This window comes from Pseudonaja textilis, chromosome 1 (assembly GCF_049901715.1).
Source record: "Pseudonaja textilis isolate UNSWEBS1 chromosome 1, rPseTex1.2, whole genome shotgun sequence".
Lineage (NCBI taxonomy): Eukaryota > Metazoa > Chordata > Lepidosauria > Squamata > Elapidae > Pseudonaja > Pseudonaja textilis.
Genome location: NC_141990.1, coordinates 317,100,006 through 317,126,838, shown reverse-complemented (window position 1 = coordinate 317,126,838; position 26,833 = coordinate 317,100,006). Strand labels below are relative to the sequence as shown.

Genomic DNA, 26,833 nt, shown 5'->3' with positions numbered 1-26,833 from the left:
CAGCTGTGATCGTGGAGACTTCTGGTTACTGCCTTTGTTTGCGAGGACTGTGGCTTTCAGCCTTATCTGCTTACTTTTAAAGGTGGGACATAACATTTCACAGCTGTGATCGTTGGAGACTCCTGGTTGTTGCCTTTGTTTGCGAGGACTGCTGCTTTCAGCCTTATCTGCTTACTTTTGAAGGTGGGACATAACATATATATATATATATATATATATATATATATATATATATATATATATATATATATATATATATATATATATATATATATATATGGATCTTTGGTTGTTCGGGTTTTCTCCCGCGTAAGATTCAAAGTATCTAGGCAACGTTTCGATGAAGTCTCATTCATCATCATCAGGCCTCTGTCTTTGGCTCTTGCTTTTCAGAGTGATGTGAGGTTGCAGCTGCTTTTTTTCTCTTTCTAACTGTCAGTGGGGGTGGGACTTGAATGGGTGGGGGTGTCTTCTCATTGGTGGGGGCCTGGCTGTGTTTTGATTGGTTGGGGGGTTGGCCGTGTTCTGATTGGCTGGATTTCCTGCTGCCCGGCTTCGAGTTCGAGGTCGCGCTGCATCTCCATAGTTGGTGTCGGCTTGCTTCATGTATGGCTCGGAGGGGTTTGGAGTGGGCAGTGATGAGGTTGCAGGTATTCGTCTGTTCATGAGGGCGGGTTTCCAAATGGCTGGGAGGCGGGAGGTGTCATCAAATATATATATTTGTTTTCTGAGGTTCTCGCGGGTGTTTGTATGTGGATCTTTGGTTGTTCGGGTTTTCTCCCGCGTAAGATTCGAAGTATCTAGGCAACGTTTCAATGAAGTCTCATTCATCATCTTCAGGCTTCTGTCTTCGGCTCTTGCTTCTCAGACTGATGTGAGATTGCAGCTGCTTCTTCCTTTTAACTGCTAGTGGGGGTGGGACTTGATTGGGTGGGGGCTTGGCTGTGTTCTGATTGGGTGGGGGTGTGTTCTCATTGGTAAGGGTTTGGCTGTGTTCTGATTAGAGGTGAGTATTCCAAGGTCCTTTACAGAGCTTGGATCATCAACAAGATCTTGACTATTCAGCTTGTATTTTATTTTCAGATTTTTTTTGCCAATATGTAAGACAGAGCATTTATTTGTTGAGATTTGAAGTTGCCATTTGTTTGACCATTCTGATACACAGTCAAGATCTTTTTGAAGGGTAGCAGTATTGTCTGTGGTATTGAACAGCTTTACATCATCAGCGAAAAGAACGCAGTTGCTCTTAATATGATCACAGAGGTCATTTATGTAGAGTATGAAGAGAGTTGGTCCTAGAACACTGCCTTGAGGGACACCACTATTGACAGGTACAGAATTTGATAGGACACTCCCAATTTTGACCATTTGTTGTCTGTTTGACAGGAATGCTTCTATCCAGTTATGCAGTTGTCCAGAGATACCATAGGGTTTTATTTTTAGTAGTAGTTTGTCATGTACCACTGAATCAAAGGCTTTACAGAAGTCTATGTAGATTGCATCTATTGTTTTGCCCTGATCAAGTTGTGTAGTCCATATGTTTTTGCAGTGTAAGAGTTGCAGATTACAGGATTACAGGATAGTTTTTTCCTGAAACCGAATTGTTTATTGGAGAGTAGGTTGTTTGTCTTTAAGTGGAGGATAATGGATTGGTTAATAATTGATTCCATGACTTTACAGGCGGCGCAGCATAAGGAGATTGGTGTGTAATTTTCAACTAGGCTGGGGTCTCCCTTTTTGAAGATGGGGATGACCATGGCTTGTGACCATAGGTTAGGCAAGGAGCTGGTCCTGAAAGATTTTTCAGAGATTATGCTTAGAGGTTTGGCTATGGCAGTGGATAGCTTTTTTAAGAAATAGGCACATATTCCATCCGGTCCAATAGATAGAGATGGTTTTAGATTGCGTAGTGCTTTTTCAACATTGTCTTCTGTAAAATCAATATGCATTAGATCACTGTAGTTATCTGTGGTTCGGCTAGGAAATACTGGGCATGATCCATTGCTGTTTACAAATACTGAGCCAAAACATGTGTTAAAGATGTTGGCTTTAATGGTGTCATCGTTGCAGTCTTTGCCATTAGGTCCTATCAGGGGTGAGATGGACCTTGAATCTTTTAGTTTGTTGTTTACAAAATTGTAAAAAGCACTGTTGGAATTGGTGCTTAGAAGGTTTTCCTCTTGTTTAATGTGATAATTGGTGCATTCGGTCTTTATTTGGTGGCATAAATTTTTGTATCGGCTTTTGAAATTGGCAACGTGACCAGATTTGTTTTTCCGCCAGAGTGATCTCTTTTTGGATTGAAGTTTCCTTATTGTTATGGGCAATCTGTTTTTTTGTTTTGTTTTGGGAGTAGTTGTTCGTACATATAGTTTGATGACGGTTTTGACTTCAAGTAAAAATAAGTTGTAATGGTCTTCAACAGTATTGCATCCAGTGAATAGAGATTGCCAATCAAGGGATGAGAGATCATTGTTTATAAGATCATAGTTGCCTTTTTTGAAATTATAATTGGGGATCACATCATTGTGGTGGTTTTTGTGTGGACGTATGTTGAGACAAAAGTCAATCATATTGTGGTCACTGCTGGAAAAGGGTTCTTTAGTTTGTATTCCATAAATTAAATTCAAACTATTGCAGAAGATGAGTTGGTGTTGGTTTTGGCGAGTGAATTTATAGTGTAAATGAATTTGCGTTTGCTTGATTCATTTTTGCAAATGACCCTGCAGAAGCTTGGGGTCACAGAGCCGTCACTGTTTTTGAGCTCTCGGCCAATGCGGGAAATGTCAATTATTTCATCAGGGGAGATGGTTGATGCTTGATAATCACTGATGTTGTTTTGGACAGTTGTGATGTCATCATTATCATTGATGCCCTCTAGACCAAATAAGATGGCGTTTGGACGTTTCCGTTCACGCTCAACAGTTTCTCTGGTGAGGATTGGGATATCAATATTTGTCTGGGTTATGTTTTTTTGTGGATTGGGTTGTGGATTGGGTTGTGGTTGTTGAGTAGAGATGTGGTTTGTAGCTATTGGATGTTCAGGTTTTTGCATTGTGTCTTTTTTTTCTAGGTTGGATAATCTTTCTTTTAAGGCGTCCAGGGATGCTACTATGGTGTCAAGGGATGTTAATCGTGTTTCAATGGTATCGACTCTTTCCAACAGATCCAGTTTGGGTCTGCATGAATTGCAGAGAAATGGAAACTCATTGGATGATTCTAGGTATTGAATCGTTTGCTTGGGTAATCCCAAGTAGTTATGATGAGCGTATTTGTTACACAGAGAACATTTTATGGAGTTTTCATTATCCTTTAGAGTTTTGTAGCATTTAAGGCATGTGCAGGAGTCTTGTGGTTCATAGTTGGGGATTAATTTCTCTTTAGGTTGTGGTTTGGCATTGGTTTTTTTTTTTTTTGCATGGTAGGTTTGTTAAGATAGTACGTTGATTGAATTAATTAATGGAACAATTTTGGGTAATCAATATAGCCAATATCACACCAATCAATCAATTGCAGAAATCTCTCTAGTCAGATAATTTCCTAAGCAACAATCAACCTAATCAATTAAATACACTACTAATCAATTAATTACACTAATCATTAGTCACACTGTTCAATTAAATTCACTAAATCACTGACTTTACTAATCAATTAAATTACATGAATCATGATCTTTTAAACTAGTCAGTAATCACACTCTTTGCACTAAACACTCTAATCACAATAATCAATTAATACAATAAATCAGTTAAACCATTAATAAAATATTTTATAGAAATTGATTATCTAATGATTGATGTAGGTGATGAGGTAGAAAAGTTGTAAGTTTTGAGGTAATGAATTAATGGGTGTTTGATTAAAGTAATGAGGTAGTATTGAGAGTCTTTAAGGAAAGGGCTGTTTGTTTTTCTAGCAGCTGTGATAGACTGGGTAAGAGGAATTTATTGCTCTGAATGCTGCTGTTACTGCTTTGTAAACAAAAGGCTGTAACAGGATGTTCAAAGCACGCTGGGTTTTTGAAAAAGAGCAAAACTCGCTGAATTAAAACACTTTAACTACAATCAGTATGTCTCTGAATAAGATTGTTTTGCAATAGTTCTTCAAGTTGAGTAGTACTAAAACTACAGTCCAGAAATTTGGGTTAACTAATCCAATCTGTCCTTTACTTTTAAAGTTACTTCTAGTTGCAATACCCTTTTTAACTAAATCGGAGAGTCACTCCAGATCGTTAATCACAGTTATTTTCCTCCTTTGAGTCCCACTTTCCGAGGAAAATTCCACTGCAGAAATTAGAGTGATTCTAACCAAGACTAAGCACGCTGTTACAAGATCTTTCCTTTCTTTTTCACTTCTGTCTCAGCTGACTTACTGGTTTTGATTTAGCTATGCAGGCAATTCTCTTTTTAGTTCGGATGGAGGGGTTTTCTTCGGGTCAGTCAAGGAGACTGTCCTCTCGTCTCAACAACCGAAGCATTCCTCTGTCATCCAGGGTAACTTTTGGCTCCTAAGAGCCTCAGGGCTTTCTCCTCCCTCCTTGTTTCTCCCTGCCAGCTATCCGATGTGGTTCCAGGGAAACTGTGTGGGGGATATTAATGGAAACGCGTCTCTGGCATGGAAGATACTTCTATCAGCTGTGTGAGGGATTTAAATGAAGGTACGTTGTTTGCACTCCTCGGGCTCCAAGTGATCCAGTTCAAGAGCTCCACCAGTGTGGTTAATAGGGATCGATGGAGAGAGCTTCACTTCTCTGGGGAAGGAAAGGAGGGCTCCAGATCAATTAGCAGGAGCTATGCTAGCATTATTTGGGCTCCACGGTTTCAGAATCCAGCGTTTTTGGGCTTGTTTTTTGGGATCAGGTTTACTCACGGTTACTGGTGCAAGCAGCAGCTTTAAAAGTGATTTCTGGTTCAGGTGGTGGCTTTATAGGGAGATAGTGCTCCAGGAGTGAGAGCTTCACCTTCCTAGTTGGGCGCCGCCATCTTCATTCACCTTCATTCACCTTTCCTAGAGTGACAATTGTAATGTGTCAAGCATCACACTGTCAGGCCAAATCTTGCTCTAAGAGATGATTATGCTCAATTTTACATCAGCTTTCTCCTCAGACATGTGGCATTCTTGCCATCAGCAGTAAAAGGAAATGAGGCCACCAGAATTCACTGTGATGAGACACCATCAAAGGGGACGTTGGCCAGAGCCACTGGAAGAAGACAAGAAAAAGGGGAGAAAGCTGATTCGTGCAATTGCCAAGCATTGGACATGATTGACATGATAACTGTCCTCCTGTCAGCATTCCAGAAAATCTCCATTTCAATCAGTAACTCTGAGACAAGCAGAATCTCAAAAGTACGTTTATTAGAATAGCATCTGGCACATCTGTGAAATCTCGAAACTAAAAGTTTCATGGGCTTCCCACAATGTCCCAAACTACAATCCATCCCCTTTTCTCTCATCATCACATCACATGGACCAATCACGATCTGTCTCAGTATAAGATCCTTTTTCTCTGCTGTGCCACACTTAATAACCTTGAACTAAGAAAATAATTTTATTTTGTCTACTTTCTGTAGAGTTACTCAATTGAAATCACCCCCTCCCACTTTCTCAGGCTATGTGGCAGCATGGAATATGGCTTTGAAAACTGACACTTCCAATATTAGAGGGGCTGCCACAGAGAGGACAGGGTCAAGCTATTTTCCAAGGTACCTGAAGGCCAGACAAGGAACAATGGATGGAAACTGAACAAGGAGAGATTCAACCTGGAAATAAGGAGGAATTTTCTGACAGTGAGAACAATCAACCAATGGAACAGAAGTTGCCTTTGGAATTTGTGGGAGCTTCATCACTGGAGGCTGTTCAAGAAGAGGCTGGACAGCCATTTGTCAGAAATGGTATAGGGCAGGCTTGTCCAACCTTTCACCTTTCCTGGGCCACATTAGAAGATGAAAATTTGGTTTGGGCCACACATAAAATAAAATAACAGTAACGATACCTGATCATCCAAAAAAACCATAGAAAACATTTTTTTCATAAGATATCATAAAAAATAGTCAACCAGGGAGAAAGGAATGAGGCGGGGGAGAAAGCTCGCCCGCCTCGCGCCTACCTCTCCTCCTGCAAATGGCCCAGCTGGATGCGGCAGGACTGGAAGGCGAGGACCGGGGGGCTCGGTGCAGCAGCAGCAGCAGCAGCGGCGGCGGCGGGGGCAGAAACCGCTACAACAGCTCCCATGGCAGCAGCGGTGGCAGTGGTAGCAGCAACAGCAGGAGGTGGCAGAGTGGGACTCTTGGGCTGCGGCTGCCTTGGCACGAGGAGTGCTCTTACAGCGCCCGCCTTTTCTGTTGCTGCTTGGCGTGGCGCTCGCCTCACCCCACCTTGCGCCTGCCTCTCCTCCTCCTTCTCACTGGCTTGTCCTCTTGCACGAAGGTTGGGGTGGGCACTGGGCCGCATTACAAGCCAACCTGGGCCGCATGTGGCCCATGGGCCGCGGGTTGAACAAGCCTGGTGTAGGGTCTCCTGCTTGGGCAGGGATAGGGGTTGGACTAGATGACCTAAAAGGTCCCTTCCAACTGTGTTAATCAGTAACAATCAAATATGTGTGAAATGTGATGAAATGTGTACCTGCCAGAGCAGAGGGGGGGGGGCTTTCAGCCATCCAGAAATTTCCCCCAAAGAGATTAACTGCACTGCCCAGAGCTAGGTGGGGGAGGGGGAAAGTTAGTCCCCACCATTAGAATCTCTCAAAATAGATCCAGTAGAGTAGAAAGTTATAGCTTTATTTTGAAAGGTTTCTGTCCATTACATGTAAGCAAATAAAATAATTGGACATCATCATCGTGTATTGTGTGCACTCTTTTATCTGTAAGTTTATTAAGCAAGCAAGAAAAGCTCATACAAGTTTATCTTCCTTTTCACTCAATGATGAACAACTCATGAATCAATCATTCCGATTCTGATTGATTGATTGATTGGTGTATTCCATTTAGTCTCACAATATATAATTATAATTATAGTTGAAAAAGAGGGAAATGGTAGGCAAAGGAATATATACATTAATATTTACTTCACATGATGTTACATATTAATACACTATGTTTCTCTATTAATAGAGGATAAAACTATGTGGATCATTTCAACTGTAGAATTTTTTTCAAAAATACCCTAATAGTTAGTTCAATGAAATAATAGGGAACTCAGAAAAGGGATCCATGGAAACAAACCTTTAAGGCACTGACAGAGTGCCCAAACTTTTTGAACGGTTGTTTTAATTAAAATAAATAACCTGGGAAAATGTCCCATTGGAAATCATTATCCACAAGTTATTTTCAAAGTTTATTTTCATGTTGATCATGGGGCCTCATTGGGGACAGCTCACTTAATGAAAAATGAAAGGGTGGGTGATTGTTAGGGATTAACAGATATTTTGTGATTAGCCATATCACTGATTTTCCAAATATTAAAAGAAAAAGGGCCTTGCTCATTTCTTTACTTTAAAGATATCACATTAAATGCAAAAAAGTACCAAATTCACAGTAACATTTCACAGTCCCTGCATGTCAGAGATTCTTGTTTCTAATCATATTTTCTCTACAATTGAGGTGGGGTCTGAATAGGATAATGTAGCATTTGGGGGAAAAGATGGAGGCCAAGAGACCAGCCCCAGAGGCCAAGATGGAGAAGATCTCTACGGCCACCATGGACTTCCCTTTGGTGCTCAGATAGGTGGGGAGGAAGGTTGTTAGGGATACACCCTAGCAGGATCTGCAGGGCAGGCAGGCAAGCAGGCAAAATATGTGAGATAAACGTTTTTGTAGCTTACACTCAGTAAAACAGATACACAGTGCTAATTAAATAGTTTTATTCCGGTAAGAGTTAAAGCATAGTCAAACAGTCCATATATCATTCACTAGTTCAGTCCATCCAGGGATTATTCAGTTGCAAATTCCAGTGTTGAAAAAGAGAGGTCAGTAAACTTACAAATATCAGTCCAGTGATATATCTCCTTGCAGTAGAGATATGAAGAAGTCAAAAACTCCTCTCTTCCTTCAGCAACTCAGCAGTAGGGAAAACACGCAGCTAACAAACCATACAATCCAGTAATTGACAGCAATCAATCAGGTTCTCTTGCTCCCTCTTATGGTGGTTTCACACCGCACCCAAAATTACATGCTTTGCAGTTTTTAAAGTGACACACACTTAAACTTACAATCATAGTTTATATATATTATTTTACCCAAACTACGTTAGGTAACCTATGTTATTCCTAACATTCTCCCCTTTTGGGTAATATAATAATATATATATATATATATCTATTTACAACCTTAACCCATAGTCATCACAACTCTCTTTGTGTTTGACTGCACCTTGGGCTTTTGTAAACTGATCAGCAATGTTTTGCTCAGTCATACAATATTCCAATCTTATTAAACCATTTTTTACAGATTGCCTTACATTCAGGTATCTAAGATCTGTATGCTTAGATCTCGTTTTTACAGCAATGTTTGTAGCCATCTGTATGGCTGCTTGATTGTCCTCATACACTACAATGGAATCCTTAACAGTTAATCCCATATCCAACAACAACTGTTTATACAGAATTAAATCAGTACATAATAAGGATAGACATGAAAATTCTGCTTCCATTGTGGACATACTTATGTGTTGCTGTCTAATTGACCTCCAACCAATCAATGCTTTTCCTAATAGTATAGCCATTCCTGAAGTTGATTTCCTAGTGTTTATATCTGTTGCAAAACTTGCATCAGCATATGCACTTAAAATCAAATCATCTTTTGGCTCCAAATACAATGCATAGTGTCCTTTTAAGATATCTTAAGATACGTTTTGCCGCTTGCCAGTGTCGTCCAGCGGATTCAGCGTTGAATCGAGCCAATTGATTAATGCTATAGGCAATATCTGCCTTGACCAATTACTAATGTACGATAGACTGCCAATTAGCGACTGATAGATAGTCTTATCGAATTTTGAACTCTGAGCATCAGTGCAGCAAAATTCCTGACTCATTGGAGTTTTTGCTGGTTTACAAAATTCCATCTTATATGTTTTTAGTAATTGATAAATCTTATCCTCTTGAGATATCTTATAGCCACCATTGGTTTTATTTATTGTCAATCCAAGATACTGTTTTATTTCTCCTAATTGCTTTAATTTTATCCTCTTTCCTAATAATGATATTATTTCAGTAGCTTCATTATTAGTTTTTGTAATTAAAGCAATATCATCTTTAAACAACAATAATAATGACACTATTCCATTTGTCTCTCTTTTAAATAAACATGGATCAGCTAAACCTGCTTTAAACTTCTTAACAATATATTGGTTCCATTGTTCCATTTGTTTAACTTCTTAACAATATATTGGTTCCATTCATAACCAGATTGTTTTAATCCATAGAGACTCTTTTTAAGTTTCCAACAGTCATTATTAGTTTTATCATCCTTAATCCCTACAGGTTTCTTTAGGTATATAGTGTGCTGCAATGGCGCATGCAGATAAGCAGTTTCTACATTTAAATGATTTATGACATAGTTTTTCTTAGCTGCCCACACTAAAGCTGCTCTCAAGGTTGTTGCTTTAGACTTGGTGCAAACACTTCATCATAATCACATGCAGTTTGATTAAATCCTTGAGCTACCAACCTAGCCTTATGGATAACAGTCCCATTTTTACCTGTTTTTAATTTAAATATCCATTTGCATCCAATGGACTTTTCACCTGGAGGTAATTTAGCATTCTCATAGACTCCCATCTGTTTTAATGAATTCAGTTCCTTTTGCATTGCTGTATGCCAATTTCCTTGATCCTTCGCAGGATACATTTTTAGTTCTTCCACATTAGTTGGAATTATACTAACCTGGCAAACTGCACTTGCTTGATACCTATCAGGTGGTCTGCTTTCTTGTGTTGACCGTCTAGGTAGTACAGGGCTTACAGGTGGACTTTTATCTATCACCTGTTCCTGGTTATCTATTTCTTCCTGTTTTGGTCCTATTTGCTCTTCCTTTACTTCCTCTTTAATTGGACTTTTCTTATTACTGATATGGTGGTTTGGTCTTTTGTAGGTTTCTATAATTACATCTTTATTCAAATCTTGTTCCAATTTTTGCCATCCTACATGTTCCAGGAATTGTGCACTAGCACTACAATGAATTCTAGTTGTGCCCTCTTCCCAGAACCTGTAAGATTTATGGTTAGATTCGTAACCTACAAAAAATAATCTTTTAGCCCTATGCTGTCCCTTATGTCTCAGTTGTGTAGGAATATGCACCCTGCTGGTGCTCCAAATGTGTGCATGTAGCTTAGGTCAGGTTTTCTATCATGCCACCGTGTGAATGGTAATTCATCTGTTGTTGAGTTAACAACATTATTCAATATATGATTACCACACATTATTGCTTCTCCCCACAAATTATCAGGTAATCCTGAATCTGACAACATGGTACGAGCCATTGCCTGTAGTGTTTGGCCTCGTCTTTCTATAAAGGAATTATGTTGTGGCCTATATGGTGCAGACCTTTTATGTTCTACACCTGCCATCTTCAGTCTATTTTGGAATTTATTATTTATAAATTCCGTACCATTATCAGTTACAAGAGTTACTAGTTTCCTTTTAGTTTTTCTTTCTGCAAACTTCAACCAATTAAAGAAATTCTAATATGTTTCCATTTTACTCTTCATTAAATAACAGAAACCATATCTAGAATAATGATCCATTATACTTAATATATAACGAGCACCTCCCACACTTGGTTTTTTAGGACCTATAATATCAGCAAATACGACCTCTAGAGGCTCTTTAGTTTTAAATCCATTAATTCTATTTGCTGGTATTACCTTGCCTTTTTCTTGATTGCAAGCATTGCAGTGCAAATACTTACTGCAAGGCTTCAGTTTTATACCTTTAGACAGTTCAACCGTTTGCTTGAGCATTTTAAAATTTATACGCCCTAAACATCTGTGTAACAAATGTATGCATTCATCATGAGGTTTAACGTTATTATACACTGTGTTAGCCACCTCTAATTGATTATCATTTAACACATACAATTCACCTTTTAAAGTTGCAGTCACGTTTTTACCTTCCTTTTCTATTATGCAGTTTTCTCCTCTAAAGAGTTTAATCAAAACTCTAACTGAAAGCAAATTAAACTTAAGTTGTGGTACATATAACATTTTTACATTTTCTCGTATGCAAGAACAATATGCAGTACCTTCAGCTTTTGCTTTAAGTTTCCAGCCATTAGCTAACGATATCTGCTGTGAACTCGTGGACATCTTAATAAATCTTTTCTTATCTTTTGTTATGCAGTGCGATGCTCCACTATCTACAACCCAAAAATTATTATTGTTCACAGTTTGGTTGCTATACATGGCTAGCTCTAAGCATTTTTTATCCTTTTGATGCCTTTTTGCATTCTGGCTGGCATTGTGGCATTTTGCTTTCTTGCAGAATCTAGCCAAATGTCCTTTTCTTCCACAATTAAAACATTTTCTAATTGTGTAGGCTGACAAAGATAATTCCTCTTCTTGTGGTTGTTCCCTTTTGAGCTGATCCCTTTCAAGCCTTCTCCTGGCTTCTTCAATTAATCTGCCAGTAATGTCAGTTAATGTGAGGTTATCTTTTGGCAGAACTTCCAGTGAAGTTACATAGTCGTCATAGCTCTCATCTAATGAAGACAAAATTATATAAACCTGATGTAGTTCAGTGAAGATAAGCTCTTTTTCATGCAGCTCCTGAAAAATCCTCTTCATAGTGTTTATATGAGTCAACATGTCTCCATTCTTTTGAAGATGTGTTCTGAACAGCTTCCATGTAAGATTTATATGTGCTCCTACTCTGTCTCAAACATAAATCTTCTTTAAATTCTCCCAGCACTTAGCAGCTGTTTCTTCTCCACGAATATGGACAAGCTGCTGGTCACAGAGTGTCAGTCCTATTATACAGAGAGCTTGTTCATTTTTTAGTGTATATTCTTGTATTTTGTGGGCATCATTTTCATCCTCCGGATCCCAAGCATCTACCTCTGGTGGGTTTTGAATTATACTCCACAAACCTTCTCTACGTAGAAGTAGGCTGCATTTCATAGACCATGAAACATAGTTTGTTCCATCCAGTTTGGATATTAGAGACAAACTTGGTAAATTGACTTGTGCCATCTTCCTCTGGATATTAAACTATAATTAATAAAACACAGCTGTCTGTTTACAGTATTGTGTAACTACACTAACTCTCACTTTATATAAGCCTGTTAAATCCTGGTTAGTCTGACTGTGCAGCTGGGCCCATAACCAGTGTTAGGGATACACCCTAGCAGGATCTGCAGGGCAGGCAGGCAGGCAGGCAAAATATGTGAGATAAATGTTTTTGTAGCTTACACTCAGTAAAACAGATACACAGTGCTAATTAAATAGTTTTATTCCGGTAAGAGTTAAAGCATAGTCAAACAGTCCATATATCATTCACTAGTTCAGTCCATCCAGGGATTATTCAGTTGCAAATTCCAGTGTTGAAAAAGAGAGGTCAGTAAACTTACAAATATCAGTCCAGTGATATATCTCCTTGCAGTAGAGATATGAAGAAGTCAAAAACTCCTCTCTTCCTTCAGCAACTCAGCAGTAGGGAAAACACGCAGCTAACAAACCATACAATCCAGTAATTGACAGCAATCAATCAGGTTCTCTTGCTCCCTCTTATGGTGGTTTCACACCGCACCCAAAATTACATGCTTTGCAGTTTTTAAAGTGACACACACTTAAACTTACAATCATAGTTTATATATATTATTTTACCCAAACTACGTTAGGTAACCTATGTTATTCCTAACAAAGGTGTAAGTAACTTTTGGGCAATTTCTTAGCCAGAAAGGCCACCGTGAAACTGACCTGGGCAAGAAAACCCAGGTAGGCCAGGACAGCGTAAAACATCAAAGCTGAGCCTTCATTACATTCCAAGATGGCTTCTCCTACCAAGGAGTGGAAGTCCATGATGGGAAATGGGGGAGAGGTTGCCAGCCAAATAACACATAGAACACCTTGGGCCAGGGGACAGGTTAAGACAATAGAGTTGGTCAGTGGCTTTCCTAAGAGTTTCTTTGTCTTGTTCCCCGGTTTGGTAGCCATGAAGGCCAGAACCACCATGACAGTTTTTGCCAAGACAGAGGAAACTGCAAGGGAAAAGAGAATGGCAAAGGCAGTTTGTCGGAGGAGACAGATGAGGTTCCCAGGTCAACCAATGAAGAGGAAGGAGCAGACTAGGGGTTGGGGACCCCTGACGTAAGTGAATGATAGTGCTGAAAGAGATTGGACAATCACTGGTCTGAATCGGTATTGGGTCTCCAGATTCATCTGGAAGTTGGACCAGAAGACCTCCAGGGTCCCTTTCAAGTTGTTTATTCTGTTATTCTGAAAGAAGAGGCACACCCTTAAATAATCAATAGTAAAGCTTGAGCCTCCCACTCCCCTCCTTTATGAAAAGACTAGCTCAATACCCGTTCTTCCTTATGAAACTATGTGGTCGGGCTTAGTTTTTGGGGAGGAAAAGAAGGAGGGAAAAAATTGTGCCTCTGCCTACCAGCATCCATTGGTATTCATCTGACTAGCGTCCTGTCAGTGTGTGAGAGAGTTGAGGGCTGTTTCTCAGACTCTGAGAAGCAAGAGCCGAAGACAGAAGCCTGAAGATGATGAAGTATGCAGTATGCAGTATGGATAAGTCTGCTCTTGAGCGAAATTTTTTGTGGTTGGGATTGGTTTTTGCAATGGCATTTATTGTATGAATGGATATGTGTTTGCTGGACTCATTTTGCAAACAACGCTACAAAATTTTGGGGCCACGCAACAATCATTGTATTTGAACTCAGGGCCATCTCTGGTTATTTCAGTGATATCTTCAGGAGAGATATTTGTTGTATTTGAGTTACTTATGATATTATGAACTTTGGTGATGTCATCTGATTCGTTGGTGTCTTCAAGACCAAATAAGATGGCATTTGGATGTTTGTGATCACATTCCATGATGTCTCTGATGAGTAAGGGGATATCTTATGTGGAATTATTTGGTGGGATAGTAATTATTTGTGGTTGTGGTTTGGTGGTTATTTTTGGTTGTAGTTGTGATTGTAGCTGAGGTATTAGTTGTGGTACTGGTTGTTGGGTTGGGATTTGATTTTGAGCTTATAGGTGGTCGCTTATCAGTGCTGTATTTTTTTTTTCAAGAGAAATGAGGCTTTCTTGTATAATTGTTTCAAAACGTGTTGCTAAGTGTTTTCCTATTGAGTGCATGAGTGATTCTATGCTATCAACTGTCAGGCAGGGTACTTGGTTTGTTTAGTTTAGGAAAACATGATGGACAAAGACAAGGGAAAGTATCTGATGCTTTTAGGAGATCAGCTAGGTCTTTGTTTAAGTTTAAGCAGGCAAGGTGGGCTTGATTGTCACATAGGTAGCATTTGATGTTATTTTTGCTTTTAAGACATCTGAAGCATGTACAGGAGTCTGGGAGGTCATTGATAGAGATATTATTTTTGTTGTTGTTGTTTGGTAATGAAGGATTTGGAGTTCTGGAGTTTGTGGCTGGCATGGTCAGTGACAATAGTACATTAAACAATTACAATAGCTAATTAATATGATAGGTAGACAGTTACTTAATGAATGTTGGTAATTAATAAATGTTAATTGATAAGTTAGAGAACAAACCAAAAGTAAGGTTACTTATTGCTAAAATCAATCAATCAACTTATTACTAAGAATCAATCAATCAATCAATAGACTAGATAATCAAAGATACAGTATTAAATCTCTAGGAAATTGCCCAACAGCTTTAATGAAGCCAAATTCATTACTTTCAGCATGCTAGTCCTTTACAGTGTTTGGATCTCTTTCCTCCTTTCCTACCTGAGCACCAAAGGGAAGTCCATGGTGGCCATGGAGATCTTCTCCATCTTGGCCTCTGGGGCTGGTCTCCTGGCTTGCATCTTTCTCCCCAAATGTTATATTATCCTACTGAGGCCTGATCTGAATCAGAGAGAAAATATAATGAGACATAAGAATGTCTGATTTATGTGGAAAGTAGTAACTTTTACTTTAAAACTTTTCTTATATTGAACAAGATAACAAAACCAATCTAAATTCATTTTTCTGGGAGGGAGATAAAATTCAAAATGGAAAGACCCAATTCATTTTTGTGTGCAGGAAAAAATCAAAGGCACATATTTAGGATTGAAGAGAGCATCCTGGGCAGCAGCACATGTGAAAAAAATCTCTTTCTCTTCATGAATCACAAGATGAACATGAGCCAAGATGAGCAACTTGTTGCTGATGTTCTTTGTCTGATGCAAGTGAAAAACCCACAGAGTCTGTGCTGATTCAACAGGCATGAAGTGTGAAAAATAAGAGGGAATCATGGTTCCTCCATATTCTACATTGGTTAGACCACATCTGAATATTGCATACAGCCTCAGAGACAGACCAGAACGTAGTGGCAGAGTGTAAGATTGCAGCAGGGACAGCATGCACTGAATGGCACCAACAAGTAGCTGATGTTCTGTACAGGAACATATGCAAACTGTATGGATTGGACCTTCCCAAGCCCAATTGTGATATTTCACACAAAGTTGTGGAGAACAACAGGGCTAAGATCCTCTGAGACTTCCAAATCAAGGCAGACATGCAGGTCCTTGCCAATGAACCAGACAAAGAGGTCGTAGAGAAGAAGACAGAGGTAGGGATAGATGCAGCCATGTCAAATTACAGCAATGTCAGAAAGAAGGAGGATGGGAAGCTGGAGAAATTCAAAGGCCTAAAGGAGGTAGTGGAGAAGATATGGAACATCAAAAGGGGTCCTAGTGATAGGGGTCTTTTGGGCTGTGGACTCTTAAACTGGTAGAGGGGCTCCAGCAGATCCCAGGAATAATAGCAGATGCCCAGAAGAGTGAAGTGCAAGGAACTGCTAAGATAACTGTGTCCGTCCTTGTCTTGCTTGATTCAGTGGTGATGGGGAAGGAGAGACCCCACGCTGGATCTTCTTTATGTGAGGTATCACAGGGGTCAGTGCTGTCCCCTCTTCTGTTCCACATGTACATGAGACCCAGAGTAAGCTCATCCAATGTCATGAAGTGAGGTATCCTTGATATGTTGATGATACTCAATTGTACATCTTTTGTTTGGGTAAATTAAGCATCATTGTGCATGTCTTCTTTATTTACAGTTTTTAACTGGACTGTTGTATGCTGCTCAGAATCCCTTTGAATGAAATGTGTAGCCATATAAATTTGATCAGTCAATCCTTTCCATTTCTTGTCTTGGGGGTATAACTAAACCAGGTATTCCATCTCGATATTGACATGATTGCTCACGCTACCTAGGGTAAACCTGACTGCCACCATACACCATTAGCACCCATTCTATCTGAACATAGTATGACACAGGCCAAACTCCATCTTCTGCACAGGTGTTCACTTTCAGGTAGATCAAAATCTCAATTCTCAAGTCTATCTGTTCTGTGGATTAGGCACAAGAGACACAAACATGTTTTCCCCACTTGTTGTGCAAATGACATCTATTGCTCAGTGGGTAGGACAATTGCTTTTCCCTGAAATCATCAGAAGAACAGTAATTCTTAATGTCTCCCCAGTGGATTTCAACCCACAAAAATCGCCCAAGGTAAAACTTGCTTTGAAAAATATGCCCTGCTGGAGGACCTCACCTGTTCTTCCAGAGAGCTAACTCTGAGCTTTGGTGTGACTCAGCTGCCCTTTGTGTCAAAGCCAAAACACAGGTAAGAGAAGGCATGATTGATACAATGCTCGTTTATGGTTGATTAGTCTTGTGGCTTCATTATTAAAATAAATAATGAGATACAACACATAGTCTACTTTCAGAATAGGCCAGATAGGAACAAATAAAGAGATAAAATACAAATGTGTTAATGCAAAAGGACTTCAGATAAATTTGCCTTGAGGCCATCCAGCTGGCAAGGCAGCCATAACTGTGTAAGCTTGCAGAGGTTTCAGGTGCTCCCTGCAATTCTGCTTCCCACAAACCTTCACTTCTGATCTTGCAGGAAAGGTGACAAGAATGGTTGGGCTGCCTCTCCTGCTGCTGCTTCTGCGCTTCGGGCTCCTGCCCCCAATGACTGCTAACAATCAATGGAAATATTACATGTCTGGTGATCTGGTTATTGGTGGGAATTTACCCCTGGCAGCTCTCATCGTCTCCAATATACAATATTTTCAAAATAAACCATCACATCGTATTTATAAATACTCGTAAGTTTCACCTGAATGGAAAAATATAGATGATTGTTTTCTTTCTTTTGGATTGAGAAACTCCTTTTAGAAATACTTTTCTAGTGATGTTTGCAAAGATCCTTGTATACAACTTTGTATAGATCAGATTTCTGTCCTTTCCTCAATAAATAGCCAAATCCATGAAATAGGATAGAATTCCCAGTCTTTGCAGAAGTCTTCCTCTGGATGATTATACACCATATGAAAGTGGAGAGGGAAAAACACCTTGGAGACTTTGCTGGCCTAGTAAAGAGGTTCACTTATGTTGATTTGGAGATAAAAGCATGGTCTAAAACTCCCCAGAAAGCTCCGTCCTTTTCCAATGTGGGGTACTGCCAAAATTCCTGAGTTTGAGAATCAACATTTTTCATGAATAACGGCCTTCACTCCATCTGTGCTGTGACCCCCACTGGAGTCTTTGGGTCAGCAATGGTGACCAGACCTGAAGAAGCTGCTCCAAGAGAGACTCAAATTGATTAGGGTGGAAGAGAAGCAATTGGGGAGGATTCCAGTCATGGAAGCAAACTGAAGAAGGGAGGTTTTATTTGGAAAAGGCAACTGGAATAATTTCTTTTTTTGAGAAAAAAAACAAGATGTATCACAAATTGGGAGTGATCAACCAGGCTGAAAGTTTGCCTACTAGTAAAGAAGGAAAAGAAAAAGAACTAAAACACCTCAAGGAATCCCCCAGAACTTGTGCCTATCCTAGCTGGGCCTTCATCAAATCCAAAAAATGACCCAGCATGACCTCCTCTGCTACAGACAAGGGAGAGAGTAACAACCAAGAATACATTAAGGCAGAAACTTAAGGATAAAAAACAAAATGAGCAACATGGTATATGCAACACAATGCAGTGAGCCATGTGCAGATCTGTTCATTGGGGAAACAAAACAGCCACTTCAACAGCACATGACACAACATAGGAGATCTAAGCCATCAGGACCAGATTCAGTGGCCCATCTGCATTTGAAAGATAAGGGTCACTCTTTTGAGGACAGCAAGGTCTACCTTTTGGATAGAGAGGACCATTGGTTTGAAAGAGGGGTCAAAGAGGCCATCTATGTTAGAACTGACCAACCCATCCTCAACAGAGGGGGAGGGATAAGACAATGTCTATCCCCCAATTTGTGATGCAGTCCATTTGGCTGTTCCAAGAAAATTCCACACTGCTGACTCAGGTGACCCTGAGCTCACAAGTAAACCCCCAAGTACCCACAATGGCACCCACAGAGCATTAAAGCCAGTTGACTTCAAAGAAAACACATCCTTTCCATTCTCCCTCCCACCAACTGATCTCAACTGGCAGTAGCTGTAACTTCCGTCTCCGTATGCATACATCCAGTTCAATTGATGAAACATCCAAGGTGAAACATTTTGTTTTTTTCTCAAAAATCAGTCCAGTTGCCTTTCCAAAATAAAAGCCACTTTTGATGCAACTATGAGCTGGACTATTGAAAATCTTCATGGACATATGAAGAAGGAAGGGATGGTAGAATCGTATAAAATTGTCCATGATATGGAGATAGGGCCTTTCTCCTCTCTCACTAATCCTAATAATGAAACTTGGGACTTGCTGTTGAAAACTAACCCCCAAAATATGACAAGGCAAAGTCCACCTGCAGGCAGGATTTCCTTGCAAGGTCCCCCTCTGTTTTTTCTCACTATAGGCTTATACCCAAAAACTTCCAACAGTTCCTGGCCTTAATGTTTGCAGTTAAAGAAGTCAACAAGGATCTGTTTCTCCTCCCCAACATCACCCTTGGCTTCAACATCCAAAACAATTACCAAAAGGAGTGGTTCATTTCTTGGATCAGCCTCTCCCTGCTCTCCACACCAGGCCGAATGGTTCCAGGTTATAAATGTTACATGAAGGACCCTCTACTCTCTGTCATTGGATGTGATGACCCCAAATCCTCAAGGCTGATGGCTTCCATCTTCAGCATCTTCAAGATCCCACAGGTAAGCACTGGATACAATATGGAACACACAAAGAACAGAAACACACACAGAAGCTAAGGAGGAAAGCAAAGGTGTTGCGAGCGGACACACATCAGAATTATTTGATTTTGACCATTCATTCTACAATTGAGTTGATTTCTGTATTTTTTATGTTAAGATACATTTTTATATAACTACAAAGAAATATTGATATAATTCTGAAAGAGGAATTACTTCCTGACATTCATAGAAGTTTATCATCTTTCTGCACCTGTCAATGGGGTTTATTCTCTGTGTGGATGTTTTGTTCCTTTGACTTATGATCTATCACAGCCAGGCAAAATAGGTAACCGATGTCTCTTCCTTAGAAGGGAGGAAGATGAAGCTTTCCACTCACAATGAGTAAATCTGACTGGTGGGACAAGAAATCACATAATGGGGGCCTTTAAAGTCACCATTAAAGTGTACATTGTGTCAGGGATCTGACCAATTCCATCATAAAATTAGCAGTCTCAACCCATTTAGAAAGAAAAATCCACTGGTTTATTAGGAGAGCCATGTTGGCTCTACCTATGGGAAGCCAGCTCTCACTTCACTCAATTTGCACCTTGGCTTTGACCCTCTTTCCCCTCCCCACAAAGTGTGTTACCAGCCACATTATCCAACGAAGCAATTTTGCAGGTCATATAAGTCACTCCCTCCAGCCATTGTGGGTCTCTGTGGAGATGGCCTTGACTTTAGCTGGCAAGGCTGTGTCCTGTTTTGACTGAGGAGTGAATTCCTTGGTGCAGCTGCGAGGCCCATTCCCCGGCCTATGGAAACTCGGGAGCAGGTCAGGGAACCTTTTCATGTCAACACTTTGTCTCTAAAAGAGTATTTTCATTTTCTCCAGCTTGGTGTTGGCTTTGAGTTCTCTGTGGGGGAGAGAAGAGTTTATCCTTCCTTCTTCCGGATCAATCCCAAGGAATTTGCTCAGTATGTGGGTTTAGTCCAGCTGCTCCTGTATTTCCAGTGGAACTGGGTTGGGCTGGTGGCCCCTGAAAATGATGATGGAGAACTTTTCCTCTCATCTCTGGTGCCAATGCTCAAGGAGAAGGAGATCTGCCTGGCTTTTGCTGAAGTGATGAAATCTGATTTTTCTGCTACTGCAGGTTCAAAATTAGAACATATTTTCAACACTTGGTCTAAGGGGGAAGTGATTATTCTCTTTGGAGACTCTAATACTATTGCAAATGTACACGTAGTTGTGTATTTTTATGGCATACTTAGAAAAGCATCATTTCTGAAAGTTTGGATCCTTACATCCAATTGGAAACTTATTGAGCTGAAATCTCAATATCTATTGAAAATTATAAAGCCCTTCCATGGGGCTTTGAATTTTAGGCACCACACTGGGGATGTCTCACAATTCAGCCATTTTCTCCTGTCTTTAGACCCTTTGAACCCACAAGAAGATGTCTTTCTCCCACTGTGGTGGGAATTGGTCTTTGACTGCAACATCCACAAGCCTGGAAAGACCCCTCCAAAGGGGAAAAAACCATGTACAGGAAAGGAGAATGTACAGAATCTGCCATCCTACTGGTTTGAAACAAGCATGACTGGAGAAAGCTACAATATCTACAATGCCATTTATGCTCTGGCACACGCATTACATGCAATGCATGGATCCAGAGGGCAACCAGCCATGCTGAGACTTGGAGAGAGGATCTCAAATGTCCAGTCCTGGCAGGTAATCTCTGGGTGTCAGGTCTGCCACCTCACTTCTTCTTTTGTCTTACTTTAGTGCCAGCCTGCCATAGATGCTGGAGTGGAGGGAAGCTTTTTGGGAAGGGGAATGGAGCACCTCTGATGTACTTTGGGCCAGCTGGAGAAAACATCTGAAGGACAACCGGCCAGAGAGAAAAGTGCAGCTGTATTCCCTGCCAAAAACTTCTGTTTGTATTATGATTGGGCATGAGGGGCCAATAGGAGGACAGGCCTGGGAAACAGGAAAAGTTTATGAGGGAATTGACATGGGATCCTCAAACTTAGCTTTGCCTTACTGACTTCCTTTGACTTTGGCAAAACTATACCTTGCCCTCAAAAATGAAGTCAATAGACTGTTTCTGCCTTCTGAGTTGATGTTGCGGTTATCCGACAGCAGGTGCAGATGGCTGAGGAGAGCAAGGACTCAGATGAGGGGCCAGGACCATTAGGGAGTGGACTGCTGCCTTCATAGGTTATGGGGGCTGGCAGCAGCAATGAGGAGGTTCCCGAGGAGCCTGTGCCAAGTGTACACGTGAACGCAGGGTTGCTCGCAGGAAAGAGCAGCTACAACAGCACGGGACATTCGGGAATAAGGCTGCAAGGTAATGGCCCCACCTTCAAGAAGATAAAAGGCAGCTGTGCAGAGAACATTCTTTGTAGGAAGCAAAGACATTTTGAAACTCAGTCTCGTGGGCATTACAGTTGGTATTTTAAGGCTGTTGTACCGAAAACTATTTCTTATCTGTTGTTTTTAGCAGTCTTGCAAAAATTTGGCAAGGCTCTTTCTTGTCAGAGCTGATTAGTTGGAAGCAGCCTTTTATCTGTGAAGAAATAGAATTCTTAGCTGAATCAATAAAAGGTTAGGCTGCTGCCTTTGTCTTGTGTTTGCTCTCTTGGAACTAGGTTGGGTCAGGACAGTTCAAGTCAAGACAGATCTTATTCAGGCCATAGATCTTTAGAGAGGAAGCTCCCCATGTCAATTTCTTGAGTTACATATTTTTATGGCATCATATCCCTGCATCAAATCTGCATAAAACCAGTGTCAGGGTTCCAGAGATCACCCTAATTAAATCATGAGCCTCGAGCCAAGCTCCAAAAGGATCCAAAAGATTTATTAGGAGCAACATGTTGGCATTGACCCATAGGAAGCCCACTCAGCCATGGATGGGATTCAAATTTTTTAACAACCGGTTCTGTGGGCATGGCTTAGGTGCTTTTAATATATCCAAAAGTCTTTATTATCCCTTTGACATTTTATTTTCAGCTTAAATGCCTATTGATTCTCTTTCATTCTAGGTTCTATTTTTTTCTAGCCAGGAAGGCAGCATAACCACCTTTCCTTGCCAGCCTTCACTTTTAAGGATTGGGAATTCTGGTCCACTTTCCAGGGTTTAACTCCCCTTTACCCAACACTTCACCCTATAGCGTCCTCTCCCTTCCAGCCTTATTCTTGTGTTATAACCATGCAATTTTCCATTTGACTGAGTTGCTTCTCCATCACACATTCCTTGGGAGGAAAGGATTACTTGTGGCCAGATTTCTATAACTGCTCTGCATCTTAGGAAGGCTCATAAGGCTGAAAGGCTCAGCTCCACTTTGCTCAGCTGTGGCAGCTTCAGAGCCCCCTTGCTCACTCCACCAAATACCCCTCCTTCTTTTCATTCTCCACCTCAATGTCCTTCCACTCTTACACCCATCCCCTGTGCCCCTCAGTGCTTCCTCACAGTGGAGTTTGGTTTTCATGGTTTTGTAAGTTGCAAGAACTTGGTCCCTGTTAAATTAGGAAGATTAGGGGTGACATAATGGCTGTCTTCCAACATCTGAGGGGCTGTCAAGGAGAAGAAGGGGTTGACCTCTAATCCAGAGCACTTTAGGGCAGGACAAGAAGTAAGAGATGAAAGATTAAGAGAGAATTGAAGAAACCTTTTCTGACATTCTTAATTAGAAACAAAGAAACTGTCAACTCTGAAGCTGTTCTGTCTGAGGCCATTTTGAGACTTTTATGCTGACACACCGAAGGAGAGCGACAGGGAATGGAGATAATTGGGGTGTTGTAACTGAAAGAAAATACTTTCTCTTGGGAACCAAGGACATTCCTGCAGGTGCTCGGAAGGAGGGGACAGGAGTTACCCAGCAACTGGACAGTAACATGATTGGACCATGTGACTAATTGTTTTGGGAAAGTGAAAAAAAATTACTTTTAATTAGGTTGAAACTTCAGGAATAGTCAGAGTCAGTTTTCACCAGCCTGTGCCAATATGATATATCCAAAAAAATTGTTCTTTGAGGAAATTGCCTCCCTTGGAGTTTTGTTTGCTGTGGATGTGTTACTTGGAAACCTGACAGAAACATAGAAAATGGACAGCAGAAAAAAACCTAATGGTCCATCAAGTCTGCCCTTTGAGTTTATCTTTTTTATTTCTCTTTAATTTATTTTTTATTATTCTTTACAAATTATTTTTATTTCATTTTAATTTGTTGTTGGATGATGGATATGTGTTTATCTCAAGCATGTTTAAACTCAGATACTGATGATTAACCCACAACCTACACTGGGAGTTGGTTCCAAGCTTCCTCTACTATTTCATGCTCCTCATTCTTGCTTAGGATTGAAAATAATGCCTTCTAGAACCCTATTCATACCCTTCATCTATTCAAAGGTTTTAATCATGTCATTGTCCCCCTTTCCCTTCTGTCCTCCAGTTGTCCATATTCAGGAAAATCTCCTACGATGGTGACCAGCTCAAAATGAGAGCAGCCATTATGTCTCATTTGGGGCTTTCAACCAATGTCTCCAATTTCTGAAGATCTCTTTTCTTTCAGCTTCTTCCCTATTTGAGGAATGTCCAGTTCAACAACAGTGCTGGTGATGAAATCTCCTTCTCAGAAAATGGACTGGGATCTGCTGGTTATGATCTTCTGAACTGGGTTTTCCTCCCCAATTTATCGTTTGTCCCTGTGAAAGTTGGACAAATAGATCCTGGGGCTCCCCCAGGCCAGGATTTCACCATCAACTCCAATGCAATTGTCTGGTCAAGAAAGGTGAGCTGGAAGGTCAAATAAATTCAGCAAAAGACTCATTCTCTCCTGGGGATTCAAAACTTCCTCCTTACTGGAAAACAGGTCACTGAATCAGAAATTTGGCAACCATCTGTTTAGAAAAACATGGTTTGCATGTAAAATATTTGATGTTTTGCTTGAAATCCAGGATGCATTTAGGGCAGCCAACACCTTTTTCCATAGACGATTCCCATTCAATTAGATTCCCATGACCATTTGTTTTAGGAAAGCTGTAGTTCAATTCCCAAGTCTTCTTTTATGTGCCAAGTCCCAGTTCCAATCTCTAGAATCTATCGGTGGTGTGGAGTGTCACTGGCTTTAATCCCCCTATAGCATTTCCTGGGTTCCAATAGACCCTTTGTAAACATGTTGACAATGGAAACAAAAATGTACAAATGAATACATGAAACATGTTAATTGCTTAGGCCTCCTATAGCATTTCTCTTTTCTCTTCTAGAAGGTGCCCTTTGCCAGGTGTGGCATCAAGAGGTGCCAGGCAGGAGAGAGGAAGAGAGTTCCAGAAGGCAAGGAAGTTTGCTGCTACCAATGTGCCCCTTGTCCAGAAGGGACTATTTCGAATCAGACAGGTAGAGTACACTTTCAGTGTAGATCTTCCAAGATGAAGGAAACCATTCAGTAGAAACAACTATGAAGAATCTTGGAGTTGATGGATCTAAATTATCCTCCTAGCCACCATTCCTGCTCCACAGCAATTTAATGCAGGATAGTTTCAGGGCAGAATTCATGGGTTCCCTTTCTAGATTTTCTAGTCCTTCTCTTGCAATCCATCAAGAAAACCAGTAATCAAACTTTCCACGAAGGAATGGGTTGTTGAGGGTCAAGTTTTAATTTTTATTATTTAGATGAGTATCTTCTGTCAGTGCTATCAGTCTCCCAGGAGGTTGATAGACCTGCTGGAGAAAGGGGAGATCTACCTAACTGTCTTCCTGCCCTTCCCTGTAGAAGCAAATAGTCAGAACGAGTCAATCCAAAATCCAAAGTAGAGAACTTGTTTGTCCCAAAGGTGCTTTTTCAAGAGGAAACGGGACTTTCTGGTTTTTCTTTAAACTTCTTGGATGAGAATTGAAGTCTCCAGAAAAAAACAGAAATTCTAATTGCCTCTTGAAAAATCACCTTCAATATTGAATAAATCAATATTGGAGGATGATTTCCCCCTTTTTTATATACCACCAAATGTAAAGTGACTTTATTTCAGATGCAGCTTCCTGTGATCCCTGTCCAGAAGACCAGTATCCCAACAAGGACAAGGTCCAATGCATTGCCAAGAAGCTCCACTTTCTCTCTTATCAAGACACCCTGGGATATGCTTTAGTTTCTCTCACTCTTTCTCTCTCCATGATCACATTGGGAGTCCTGGCAGTTTTCCTTAAACATCGTGACACACCAATCGTCAAGGCCAATAACAGAGATCTCACCTACCTCCTCCTGCTCTCCCTCCTGCTTTGCTTCCTCTCCTCCTTCCTCTTCATTGGTCGACCCAGGAACCTCACCTGTCTCTTCCGACAAACTGCCTTTGCCATTCTCTTTTCTCTTGCAGTTTCCTCTGTCTTGGCAAAAACTGTCATGGTGGTTCTGGCCTTCATGGCCACCAAACCAGGGAACAGGTCAAGGAAATTCTTAGGAAAATCACTGACCAATTCCATTGTCATAGCATGTCCCCTGATCCAAGCTGTTCTTTGTGCCACCTGGCTGGTAACCTCCCCTCCATTTCCCAACTTGGACTTCCACTCCTTGACTGGTGAGATCATTTCTGAATGTCAGGAAGGCTCAGCTTCAATGTTTTATGCTGTCCTCACCTACCTGGGTTTCCTGGCCCTCATCAGTTTCACTGTGGCCTTTCTGGCTAGGAAATTGCCTGATAGTTTTAATGAAGCCAAGTTTATTACTTTCAGCATGCTGGTGTTTTGCAGTGTTTGGATCACCTTCCTCCCCAGCTACCTGAGCACCAAAGGGAAGTTCATGGTGGCTGTGGAGATCTTCTCCATCTTGGCCTCTGGGGCTGGTCTCTTGGCTTGTATCTTTCTCCCCAAATGCTACATTATCCTACTGAGGCCTGATCTGAATCAGAGAGAAAATATAATGAGGCATAAGAATGTCTGATTTATGTGGAAAGTAGTAACTTATCAATACCAATCTAAATTCCTTTTTCTGGGAGGGGGATAATATTCAACATGGACATATCCAAGTCTTTCTTTTTGTGTAGAAAATATCAAAGGAGGAGAGGACCTTGGTTGCAGCTTTGACAACTGAATAAGAGGACGGCAATGTATATCGGCGAGTGCTGGAAACAAAGCATGGAAATATCTCTAGTTTATGGTTCCTCTCTGAGTTTGTCATCCTTTCCAGTATGTGTTATCTGTGGACATCTTCCAGCCCTTATCTTGCCTGCTTTTTGTTGCTTTCTTCTTTCTTCTTGTAACTGTGTGGGAGTTTTTTTGTCTTCTGTCAAAGATATTCAGAGCTTGGAAGCAAAATGAAGGAATAAAAGGGGCTTCACCTGTTTTCTGTGACTGTGTTTGTTTTGTATCCCACCCTGGGTCATCACACTAAGATACTGTGTCTGTCCTCATCTTATTTGACTCAATGGTGACTGGGTAGGAGAGACCCCACCCTGGACCTTCTTTATGTGAGGTACCACAGAGGTCAGTGCTGTACCCTCTCCTATTCCACATCTACACAAGACCCCAGAGTAAGCTCATCCATTGTCAGGAGGTGAGAGAAATCAGAATTATTCCATTAAAGAACAGAGCAAATGTAACTCCGT

The 26,833-nt window shown here is 40.7% G+C and overlaps 1 protein-coding gene across 1 annotated transcript in view; it reads left to right on the top strand.

The window, feature by feature from the left end:
* LOC148128361 (vomeronasal type-2 receptor 26-like) overlaps positions 1 to 26,169 on the top strand; it is a 37,163-nt gene extending 10,994 nt beyond the window's left edge. The window contains exons 4-8 of the mRNA XM_087935699.1: positions 18,997 to 19,263; positions 20,135 to 20,971; positions 23,812 to 24,030; positions 24,506 to 24,635; positions 25,265 to 26,169. Of these exons, the coding sequence (XP_087791825.1) occupies positions 18,997 to 19,263; positions 20,135 to 20,971; positions 23,812 to 24,030; positions 24,506 to 24,635; positions 25,265 to 26,169 (2,358 nt within the window). The remainder of the gene's footprint in view (positions 1 to 18,996; positions 19,264 to 20,134; positions 20,972 to 23,811; positions 24,031 to 24,505; positions 24,636 to 25,264) is intronic.
* The last annotated feature ends 664 nt before the right edge of the window (positions 26,170 to 26,833 follow it).